A 12,395-nucleotide genomic window follows, 5' to 3' on the forward strand; every position below is an offset into this window, starting at 1 on the left:
AAGGATGGGGTCATCACAACACCATTCCTACATGCAGTCCTGACGAGCAAAAGTATACAAGAAGATCGAAAATCAAAAATTCCTTAACATCTACTCTTAGAATGCCCATGGCCTAGAAAGTCGCTTAGAAAACCCAGATGTTTTGGCAAAACTACTCATAGGGACAAATTGGGTTCTCGTAACGAAGTTGGAATATAACAAGACAGATGTGGCATCGACAACACTCATCCTCTTAAATGTCTATATCCATACAAGAAGGGAGACAAAAGACAAACACATGAACTTGTTGTTTAAAATAATATCATTGCAGAGGCAATACTGTCAAGCACAGTTTATTATCACAGGTGACTTCAACACAAATCTACGTAATAACCCCGGGATCCAGCACAAAAAGGGAAACTAATTTTGTAACGCTTGGCTTCAAACACCTACATGGAAATACAAAAGAGGATTCACCGGCAGCAGTTACCTTTCTAAGTGGGATAAAAAGCTCTACTATTGATCATACCCTAGTGAGTGAAAACGTAATATGCAAGATGTTAAATTTCAAAATTATGCCACGTACAGAGAGCGATCATTTTCCACAAACCATGCAATTGGAGCAAACTACAGCTCGGTTGACAGTAACTAAAGAACTAATCTCCTTGCCCTGTGCATGCATGCAATCTAAAAAGAATGAAATGGAGAGGAACTGGGATTGAGAAGGTGATGGCTGAAGTTTACTTCCAAGCAGGAACAAAAGAAGGAAGATTTAAGGAAATGGGAAACAAGGAGTTATTACAAGCAGCACAGGGTGAGAGATTAAATGCTTGGGAAAATCTAACAGGTGCCCTACTGGAAAGTTTTCTTCATAAAAAGAGGCACCAGCACCAATATCACCATAGGAAGCCAAACCGGACAAACAGTTACCACCCCTGGTTCAGTCCAGAATTATGTAAGCAAAAACGAGAAATTAGATGTGTCTCAAACCAGTTAAAAGAGGGAGAAAGACCAGATAGAAGTGAGCTTAAAAAAATGAAGATCACATTACAAGAAAAACTGTCGTGAAGCAAAAATCAGATACCGGGTCACAATTTGGAATAAGCTTCTGGCGAGCAAACAACGGAACAGATTTTTTTTTTTGGGCAGCAGATAAACTCCCTGGCTTTTGGGAAAAATAGACAACAAAATGCAGGGATTAATGAGGACATATGGGTAGCCCACATAACTTCAATGTGAAAGAACCAGAGTTCAAAACAATTCCAGTTAGCCACATTGCAAGAATCAACAGCAGGTGGAGCGCAGTACAAGAAACCATCGACAAGTTAACGGAAGTAGACCAACTGACAACAATCGTAAAGAAACTAAAAACAGAGGGTGCAGCAGGCCCCAACGGAATCCCTAACGCACTCTTCAAGGGAGAAGTATCACATTGGGCTCACTATTTCACGCCATTTTTCAACGAGCTGTTTTTGACAAATGGCATTCCTGATAGAGGGGTAGCATTTTCCACCCAATTTTCAAAGGTGGAAACCCCACAAAGCCAACAAGTTACAGACTAATTGCTCTAATAGATGTTGAGGCCCAGTTATATGCGAGCTGCTTGCTGACCCATTTGAAAAAATGGTCAGATGACAACTATTGCATCCCAAGGTCACAAACCGGTTTCAGGGCCGTTGCAGGCACTTTAACAAATCTCACAGCTTTGACATTATTAGCCGAAAAAGCCAAACATAAGAACAACCGCCTGTTTGCCTTCTTTGTGGACCTTAAGTCCGCTTTTGACAGTGTACCCCGGAAACGACTGTGGGGAAAAACTGGACAGTTGGGGGTATCCCAACAAAGGTATTAAATGCCATCAGAGAATTATACACAGGCACCTGGACGTGGGTAAAAATAGGGGATGGCTCGAGGATAACAAAGAAAAATAGACACTCACAACAGATTGAAACAGGGGTGCATGCTAGCCCCCACACTTTTCAATCTTTACTCATCTGATCTCGAAGATGCCCTCCAGAAAACTAACCGCCATTCACCATTGTTTGTCAATGAGGAAATCGGGTGCCTTCAGTATGCAGACTATATTGTATTACTAAGCCAAACTCCAATCGGCTTACAACGCGGAATGAGCGCATTAGCCAAATACATGGAAGAGCAAGGTCTAGAATTAAATCGATCTAAAACGAAGGTTGTAAGCTAGTGGACGTTAAATATAAAACGCATATTGCACCTCGAGGGAAACCAAGTAGAGGCAGTTGCCTCATACAAATATCTTGGATTTAAGGTGGAACAAAAATTGAGTTATAAATCGCAGCTCACCCGCAATGAGGAACAAAACTTCATATATGGCTTTAAACTACTAAAAAAGAAACTAAGTTGTCCATTCCACGGCACCCTACTACCTGGCATGCTAGCTCAGTTAATGCCAACAGTATCCTACGGCACCGAAATAATGAGGGGTCGTGAAATCCCAGCCTTGAATAAAATGCAAACAAAAGTTTATAAAAACCTCTTCCACATCCAGCAAAGTGCATCAGCTGCCCAAGTGCGTCTTGAGTTCGGACTGCCAAACCAAATATTCCGGAGTAAAGGTGCATTTATCAAACTATGTTGGAGGTTGCGTGCATCTGAAATCAGGCCCATTGACCATCTGTGCTGGAAAGAAATAGATAATCAAAAAGCAAACAAAATTCAAGGATCCTGGGGTTGCTATCTAAACCAGGTGATAGAGGTCCTTTGTGCTGAAGACATTTGGAACGCCCGCTATGGGAAAAAGGCCTTTAACAAACCAATCAATTCCACAATAAAACTCCTGTCAAATTCAGCAGATGAGAATACTTTTATTATAAAGACGTCACGCCTGGACGGTGATCAGCTCATATGGCACAAGGAAGCCTCAGGAATATTTATCAGCTTATTTCTCTTTAACCTTAAAACACCAATTCATGAGAATGCGTTTCGGAATGTGTGAAACAAAGGATATTATCCCTCCATGGAAAGATCAGAGACAAAACTGAGACTGCAGACTGTGTGGCAATAAATATGAATCACTTCAACATATCTTCTTCGCATGCCCAAAGTTACTTAAAGAAAGGAAGATTTTTCTTAAAAGAAATATTTAACTACATGAACATTCGATCAAGTAGAGAAGCAGTAACCACCTGGCTTGGTGGGTCCTCAATCCCCCTAGTCTGCAGGGGGGTAAAACTTTTAAATCCTGTATTTTAAGGAAATTGGTCAAAATCCTACGGAGTCCCATACAGATTATTAGAATTACTGGAACAATACAAAAAACTTGTTAAGAAAATCAGTTGTTTTATATATGGGTTTTTCTAATGACATTGTTTTTTCAATTTTAAAAGAATTTTTTTAATTGCACTTTAGACGTAGAAACAAAGACTGTTTTAAAATTCTATCAATGTTTTTTATTAGCGCTGCTAATGTTGCTTGGTGTAATATATATATTTTTTTTTTTTCTTCAAAAACCGAACACTTAAATGAATAAAACCAAAACAACCAGGATGTTCGCCTGCAATACAGAGAATACAAAATTCCATACAGAATAGAAGCAATGCTCAAATCCAGCACCATTCAGGTGTCAACTGTCAGTACTGTTCCTGACCATTACTCTGATGCCCTTGTTGTCCTACATGTCTAAGCCTGACCAGGATTGTGTTGCACATTCGGAGAATGGTTTCCAGCATATTCCAGATCTCTCCTTGTTTCACATCATGATTATTGGGCGAATAGAATGTGTTGGCAGGAAGCTACTGTTCTATTGGTCTATTCACCCCCCCCCCCCCCCCCCAAACGTCATATTTATTATTTTTGTCCATATAATTTCTTGCTGTGGTTAAGGTTATTGGTATTTTGTTTATTATTATTCCCCAGAATGGAGACTATAACAAGCCAATCCCAGCTCAGTTCATGGAGCACCTCAACCATGTAGTGTCTGGAGAAACTAGCTTCTGTGATGTTGCCAAGCCCCAGCAGTGGGTCAACAGCCATCTTCTCCTGTGCAAGAAATGCTGCAACAACCAGACCACCAAGATCAGGCAATTGGCATCGTTCCAGCCCAGGGATGAGGTGAGATGCTATTGATGCTGGGTGCGTAATAATATAATGTTTATCAAGTGTGCAAATGTTTTTTTTCACCTTTACTTTATTAAGCGAGAGTCTGAGTTACAAGGCAATTAAGTTGTGGTAGAGCAGCATTGGCCTGCAGAAGATTTACCAGGAATACACTGGTTTCTGACCTCCTACTTGATGTATGTTGTAACATTGCTCACGCTTAGATTAAATGGCAGTGGATGATCCTCCGCACTATGATAGTTGCTCAACACCACCATTTGCTCCCTTCTGTATGAGGTGCAGAGCTATTACCATGTGACTTTAAACTGTTACTACTGACCAGCATGTACGGAAACGGGAGTTAAAATTCCATTTGCAACAGAATAAAATGCCTCGCAACTACGTCTCAGAAGCGGTACGACCACTGTTTGTTTAGTTTGTAAAGAGTATTGTATAGCCATTAGCATGGAATTGCAGTACATTATGTTAAGTGGTATTTGTAAGGCTATCTATTGCCTAAAATGCTTTGAACTACAACGCCATAACATACTAACTTATGGAGGGAAAGCTATAAATAGGAAGGAGCCAGGTGTTAAGGTCCTATCTAAAAGTTGATTGCCAACTCGCAACACAGATTTAGATGCAATAGTGGAGAAGATTCGATATCTGGTGCAATGCTTGCTGGTTAAGAGGATATGGAAAGAGTGGGACAGCATGGAGCTTGCCATTTAAAGCTGGAGGCAAGAAGAGAGGGTGTTTTTGAGAAGATTGCTTTGTGAAAAGCCAAATCACGTATTTCTAATTATTATAAACTGCTATTCCTTTGAACTACAGTATTGTTTTACACAGACATGACAGATTATGATTATTTTATAAGCAAATAGGATTTTTTCTTGTTATGTACAATTTTTATTAGCATTTCAGTGAACAATACATCGTACAGCATGCAACAAACTGGAGCTAATGGTGCGAATGCACCTAGTTCGTACATTACGCTAATCATTTGGCCCTCGTATGTGGGTTTCACAGTTCTATACAGTATTACGGTGAGATCAGTGCAAGTGTACCAGGCAGTCTAGGGCCCTTCCCAATTCCCAACCGGGTGTTACCGGCCTTATGTGTCCTATTCTAGTACCCTACATCGGATTCAACTGGAGTGTGTGTCCTTATACCCTATGGAGGTAATTCATGCAGTGGTGTCAGCAATTCCCACTCTCTCATGTCCTCCTCTAGCTTCTCATCCCTACGTGTTAGCTTCATATGGCATCCCTCTGCATTAATCCAATCAGCCATATCTTTCAGCCAGTCGTCTATTTTCGTGCTCCGAGGAGACAGCCACCCCATCACTATTCGGCATTTAGCCAGTACTAACCCGATGATGAGGAATTTCCTGCTCAGCTTTTTCTTCTTACAGAAAGGGAAATGCCCCAAAAGACATCAGGTCATCTCCCTGGGGACCTCCCACCCCGTAACCAGGTGAAGCCTATGGACGATAGACCTCCAGAAGCCATCAATATTTGGCCACCTCTAGATCATGTGCAGAAAATCAACTCCCGGTTCCCCGCATCTGGGGCAACTAGATGATTTCTCAGGGTTTATGACTTGAAGCCGTTTGGGTGTCGGGTAGACCTGATGTATTATATTGTATTGGAGTTGCTTAAATCGGACATTGGTGGAGGTGGACTTAACTCCATCATGTATAAGTTCCCAAGCGTGTGCGTCAAAATGCACCTCCAATTGGAACTCCCATTTATCCTGTACCGGGAGCGCGGTCGTGGGGGTATCTCTCCCTCATGGCCCTATAGAGGTGTGATATCAGTTTCCGGCCTCTGGAAACCCAGGCTAAATCTCTCATGCCGTCGCTGCTATTTTTACATACTGCAAGAACTGCCCATTCCCTAGTTGAAACGTCTCGAAGGCATCTGTCATAGTTATAAACTGGTTATTGGGGTAGAGGTCCCCCAGTACCTCGCAACCGCCCTCCCTCCACATTCGTAGGGAAATAGTGTTGTCGATAAGTTTGAATGCGCACAGAGTACAGGTATTCATGTCTGGTGCGAATGGTGCTCTCCTCGTCTTTACTGTCCGTTCCCAGGCTCCACATACTATGCAGACTATATGGGGCTTCTACGTCGGTGCTTTGGATCCCATCATTAGTGCCTCAGGGAGTGAGTATTGTCTGGTCAAACCCCCCAAAAGTCTACGTTCCCAATTTTCAAGGTAATCCAACCAATGGATTGTATGTTGGAGTTATGATGCTAAGAAGTAGCACTTCAAGCATGGGACCTTCAAGCCACTCCTCCTCCGGGTACGTCTCAATGTTGCTAAACTAACCCCTCATCTCCCTGTATTCCACAGCACCTCTACTATCATTTTATGTAGGACCGCAAAGACACGCCTTGGGATGTCAAATAGGGTCCCGTGGTAGGGATACAGACATCTGGACAGGTTGACCAGTTTAGATCAGGTTATTATTTGGCCCATTCAGGATAGCCGCAATGTATTCCATTGTTTTATTCTATGCTTCAAGCCTTCAATAATCCTGTCCAGATTCTTCCTTTCAAAGTCTTGTGTCCGGATCCCCAGGTAACGGACCATCTGTATACCCTATCCTTGCTGTGTCATCCGTAGGCGGCAAGCAAGTAGCTCCATAGCCATTGCAAAAAGAAGTGGCGAGAGTGGGCACCCTTGGCGAGTCCCCCGGCACAACCCAAATCTCTTCGATACGGTCCCACCCACCCGAACCCTGGCTGCAGGGTCACTATACAGCAGTTAAAAACATTTAACAAAAGTATCCCCCCACACGTGCTTTACGTAGGACCAGCCAGAGAAAATCCCCTGAAAGTGAAACGAAAGCTTGTTCGATGTCCAGCAATGCAAGTGCATATTGATCCAATTGCAAAGTTGGGGAGTGCATTACGAGAGCGAGCCTGCGTAAATTATACTAAGTGTTCCTGTTGGAATTAATCCACATTGATCCTCATCAATCAATTGCGGTAAATGGGCAATATTCTCGTGGCCAGTATTTTACTTAAGATTTTCAAATCCACATTTAACATAGATAGAGGACGGTAAGCGGAAACCTCTGAGCTGTCCCCATCAGGTTTGGGTAACATGACTATTAATGCCTCCCTCATCGACTCTGGCAGCAGTCCCCTCCCATAAGCCTCATTATAAACTTCCAGTAGTCGTTCAGCTAGATCACCCTGCCTAGTGTGATACAATTCGGCTGGTAGGCCGCCCCTGCCCAGAGCTTTCATGGTTCTCCTAGTTTTCATTGCCTCTATCCTTTCATCTTTGGTTAATGGGGCATCCAGAGCTTCTGTCTTCCCTAGTCAGGCATGGCACATCTATCATGTCACAATAAGCCCTCATCTCCCCTGAGTTTGTGACGGAAGGGGCCGTTTAGACCCCGTGTAGATGTTTCGCAAAGACCTCTGCTATAGCCAACTGTGAAGAGACCAGTTTACCCTGGTGATCACGTAATCCTGCGATAGGTGTGCTGTTTTTTTTCACCTTTGATCAGCATCGCGAGCATGCAGCTTGCCCTATCCCCTTCTCTGTGTAGCCTCTTCCTATGGTTGGAGCGCACAAACTTATCGAGCCTATCCCAGGTGACCAATAACTCCTTTTTACATTCCTACCATGGCTGTATACTGAAGGGCTCCTCCACTAGTTCCTGCTCCAAGAGAACCTTTCGTTTTTCTAGGCTATCAAGCTGTCTATTTTGGTAAGTTATTTTTAGGCATTCACCCCTCCGTACCACCTTCATGGCGTCCCATTCTACCGCCCTAAACGAGGCGCTGCTCCAGTGATCTCTGAAATACCCATCTAGTGTTCAGGAGACCTCGTGAGCAAACACCTGATCTGTCAATGCCTCTACCTTCATTCTCCATAGAGGCATCACTGTTTGGTTTCACCTGCATATGGAGTTTGATAAGAAGGGGAGTGTGGTTTGAAATATAACGTGCCAAGTAGGTAGCACTATATACCCACTGCAGGGCCATATCTGACATTAGGCAGTAGTCAATGCGGCTATACGTGCCAGTTGCTGGCATGTGACAGGAGTACACCTTCTCCTGAGGGTGACCTAATCTTGACACATCATGGAGCTCCACATCTCATCTCTCTCAGTGCCTCTGTCATTGCGGGTTTAGTGTTAACATTTGGGAATATCAGTCCAGTGTCCTATCTAGTACGCAATTTAAGTCTCCAGCCACTATCACAGCGCCTGCACATTCTCCATCAAAACCTGCAGGATGGTGCCATAAGAGTGGGTCGTCCGTTGTGGGAGCGTACACATTCATCAAGCATATTTCCCTAGAATCCAACATACCCATCACTTTAACATACCGACCTTCAGGGTCATTTTTCACCTCTTTTGTGTCAAAGGGGATTCTGGGTGGCACCCATATCAACACCCCCTTGCATAGCTAGAGTAAGTAGTCTCATATACCTGACCCCACCATCTGCGCTTCAGAGCAGACCGGCAGGGGCCCAAGGTGTGAGTCTCTTGCAGAATCCATCAACACTGCATATCGGCATAGATAGAAGTGCACCCTCTGTCTTTTAAAAATGTGACCCTGACCTCTAACGTTTCAGATCATACGTTACCATTTAGAGGTCATCAGTGCATAATGTTATATCCAACAATCCCCTGGTAGGCCCATCCGCCCACCTGTCCCAGCCTTCAGCACTAATGTTTCTCCCACCACGTGTCTCCCCCCCCCACCCCTCAACCTGAGCAATAAATGTCCCTTTTGAACAATAACCTGGCCTAAACCATGGGCAACCCACCGCAATCCAGCAGTGGGTTCACACCGGAGGCCTGCCCCAACCTGGCCCCCTCCTAGGGCCCTCACCCCGGGAGACAACAGTCTTCTCATTAACTATTGCATAAAGCAAGGAGCCCAATATCCCCCAGGCTGCAAGGCCGAATCACTCAGCTCGCTCAGGAGGACTGCGATCCACTGTGAGCTGCCCACTGACCATATCCTCCAAGTACCTACCTGGCAGACCACAGTCTTTTGGGGGCGAAGTGAGTTCGTAATTCAGTCTTCAAAAAACAATTTCATAGATTGGCCCTCTGCTTTCTCCAAGAAGCCCACAAGGCCGATATTATTCCTCCTAGAGCACCCTTCAGGCTCCTCAGCCCGCAGTTCCAGACTCTTGGTGTGTGACCAACTCAAAAGTTTTTTTGAAGGGTGGCCACTACAGTGTTGACTCACCTTTTTCCGTGTCTGACACTCTGTCAGAGATTTTACGGACACCGATACGGAGCAGCCCTACTTCCAGCGCCACTGTGTCAATCTTTTCTAGAGTGAGTTCTCTGGACCCCCTGATCTCAGCTAAGATCTTCGCCATTGTGTGGGGGGGGGGGTGGTTCTGTTCTTCCTCTGCAGCTGAAGGCTCCAGGCCCCCTGCCACTCCTCCCCCATGGAGTGGCATTGCATAATTGTCAATCTTATTTGCTTACACTTCCTTAGCACCCTTATCCTTCGCCATCACACCGGGCTGTCCGTATTTACGCAGGCACTGCTGCTCCACTACTTCCTCAGTCAGGGACGGTGTATTTCTCAATGGACTGCATCTGGGGCTCTGCTCAGATTCCCTTCCCTGTTCACCCCAGGCCCTCTGTGCCACTACCCCCGTTGGGGACCGGAACCACCTCGATCCACCTCTGGGTCCCACACACTGGCCTCAGGCCCGTACGGTTTGTAGCCCTCCTCGCTGGATGCCTCTGTGATTTGGCATAGGTGGGACATCCTACCTACCTGGCCGGCCCTGTGTCCTGCAGCCAGCTAATGTCCAGTATTGCTGATGTACCAGACAAGTGCCAAGTCCCCGTTCGCCATGCATTCCTCTCGTACTTCCCTGCCGCCGGTGCCTATGCTTGAGCATCCACTTCTGCCCCTTCTGCTATGCATCCACAAGTTTGCCACTCTGGGTCCTGTCCGGTGGCTGCTGAAATCAGCCGCAGACAGCGGTGTTTGCAAAACACAAAGCTTTCTGCACAACATGAAAGGGGTGCCGGCTCTGCTCCAAGGCCCCCCTGCCTGTCACGGCCCCAACCGCCCAACGCACCGCGGGCAACTTCACTGACCATTGCCTAGAGCCAGTTAGAGGGGGCCGTGGACAGAAGGGGCCGCAACACAAGGTGCCTCGTTCAACTAACAGGGTCTTGCGGTTGTCCGGCCGTTGTGCCCTCACTGCAGGTCGATTCACTGTTCTTTCCGGGTCTGGCTTGGCAGGACCTCCCACTGCGATGGCCACCTTTCTTGTAGCGCGCCCGGCTCACATTGGAGCAGGGACCCTCCGAACCAGCTTGCGACTCCTTGTGCCGCTTCCTGCATCGACCGCCTTGGACTTCTCAATGTCTTCCGCTCGCCCTCAGCGGTACATCGCAGGCAGATTCACTGTTCTCGCCGGGCATGGCAGCACCTCCCACCACGAGGGCTGCCTTCTCGTAGCGCGCACGGGGCTCACCTTAGATCTGGCCTCTTCCAATGTAGCCCGCCGTCTCTTGGCGCTGCTTCTTACACCAACCGCCCAAGGATTCTCAGTTCACTCTTCCCTCTCTTGCCCCCCCTCTCGCACGCTCTATCCTTGCTTCTACTACACATAACACTCCTGTGTGCAGTGGGAGGAGTCTAATAATGCCAGCTGCACTGGAAATTGCCCTGCTTCCTCTTTTCTTTTATTTGCTGGGCAACATGGCCTGAGGCAGGTGGATGCAGGAAGAGCTCTCTTCACACTGGTTTACTTAGATTCAGCATTAAGCTGTTCCTGGGCTCCCTCAACCTCAAAACCATTACGGTGATGAAAAGCCCAAACCGCTTAATGCTGAGCTGCAAGCTCTTCTCGTTTTGAAAAGCTGCACCCAGGAGTGCAACATTTAAAAGAGAATACATCTGCTTCAGTATTTGTTTATTATAGTTTGAAATACCTAATCATAACTGTTGCCGTTTACTCTAAATGCATACATATTTTGCAGTTAATCGTTATCAGAGAGCAAATAGCAGGAAATAATGATGAGACCGCTACAATACCGTGATTGATCCACTTGATAAGTGATACTAGATTTGATATTGAGTAACTTTGTTAATTGAATCATGTTTATTGAGGTAGGCAGGTGATATTCTCAACGAGGAAGGCAAGATGTGATGTCAGAGGATCATTTATAAGTTACAAGATGAGCTGAACGAACATGTTCATACCTAGGACCAAACCTTTGAATATGAATTCGGATATGGTTAGCAGACCTTGGCTGCCCCTAGTGCACATCACCCCAAAAAGTTACTGCTGATCAAAGGTTTCCAGTGGTTATATTGTGATCTTTATTAATTTTCTACAAAAAGTTTTATCTGGGAATGTTCGTCCAAAGTTGGGGCTTTCAGTGTGGGAGCTGGGTGGAGACATGGGCAAAATGGACATTGGAAATCTAATGAAAATTATTGCCCACTTTCTATTGTAGACTTTATCATTAATATCTCAAAATACGTCTGAAGGATTGAAAGATAGAGGACAGTCTATGAACATTAATAGATCATTATAAACATTAGTTCATAGTCCCCTATAAGAAACATTGCCTCCTGGAACATTAGTGTTCTGTAAAATTCAAGATAGGCCCGACTTATCATTGCATAGTTGAACAGGTTTAGGATAGCAGTAGTGTTTCTGCAGGAGCAAAAATGTCCTGATTTTTGAAGAAATTAATGCATGATGGCTTTTAGTTTCTTATAAAAAAAAATTAAGTAAATAAAGTTCATTAAAGTGAAAACACTTGTAGGTACTAATAGAAGACCCGCAAAGTAAAAAGAGACTAATATCTATAGTCCCAGAGGCGTTTGATAATTGCACTACATTGAATTGGAAGCATTCTTTAAATATTTGACACACTTAAGCCGTGAAGCCTATGAATTGCTAATCTAGCAGGGGTACTTCAGTTTATTTGAACTACACTGGCCGAATGGAGAGTAAGAGATGAGTGCCTGAGGTAGAAGTCTTCTGGTCACTAAAAAAGGAAGCACTGGGAAAACTAAATAGGTTGTAACTAGACTATTGTGAACTATCTTATGTTTAAATGTGTTTATTCGTCAGATTGCTGATATTTGCATATCAGTCCCAGGATGCAAACCACCTCTTGTTAGATGAAAAACCTCGTAAGCCAAAAAAGTTCCTCAGTTTTAGTCAGTTTTAATCAATTTCCTTGTGAAGTTTTTTTGTCCGTTTAGATAAATAGGTGAAACATGGTTCTTCGATGTACAAATGCGTGTATAATGCCACAGCCTTTAATACAGCACGTCGGATTAGCACATTTCATTATAATATTTAACCCAATGCAT

The 12,395-nt window shown here is 44.7% G+C and overlaps 1 protein-coding gene across 1 annotated transcript in view; it reads left to right on the plus strand.

Moving 5' to 3' along the window:
- Nucleotides 1–12,395, plus strand: part of TMEM201 (transmembrane protein 201) — a 293,795-nt gene that overhangs the window by 20,873 nt on the left and 260,527 nt on the right. Inside the window, exon 3 of the mRNA XM_085609763.1 lies at nucleotides 3,871–4,065. Coding sequence (XP_085465889.1) covers nucleotides 3,871–4,065 — 195 coding nt within the window. The remainder of the gene's footprint in view (nucleotides 1–3,870; nucleotides 4,066–12,395) is intronic.

This window comes from Triturus cristatus, chromosome 1_2 (assembly GCF_964204655.1).
Source record: "Triturus cristatus chromosome 1_2, aTriCri1.1, whole genome shotgun sequence".
Lineage (NCBI taxonomy): Eukaryota > Metazoa > Chordata > Amphibia > Caudata > Salamandridae > Triturus > Triturus cristatus.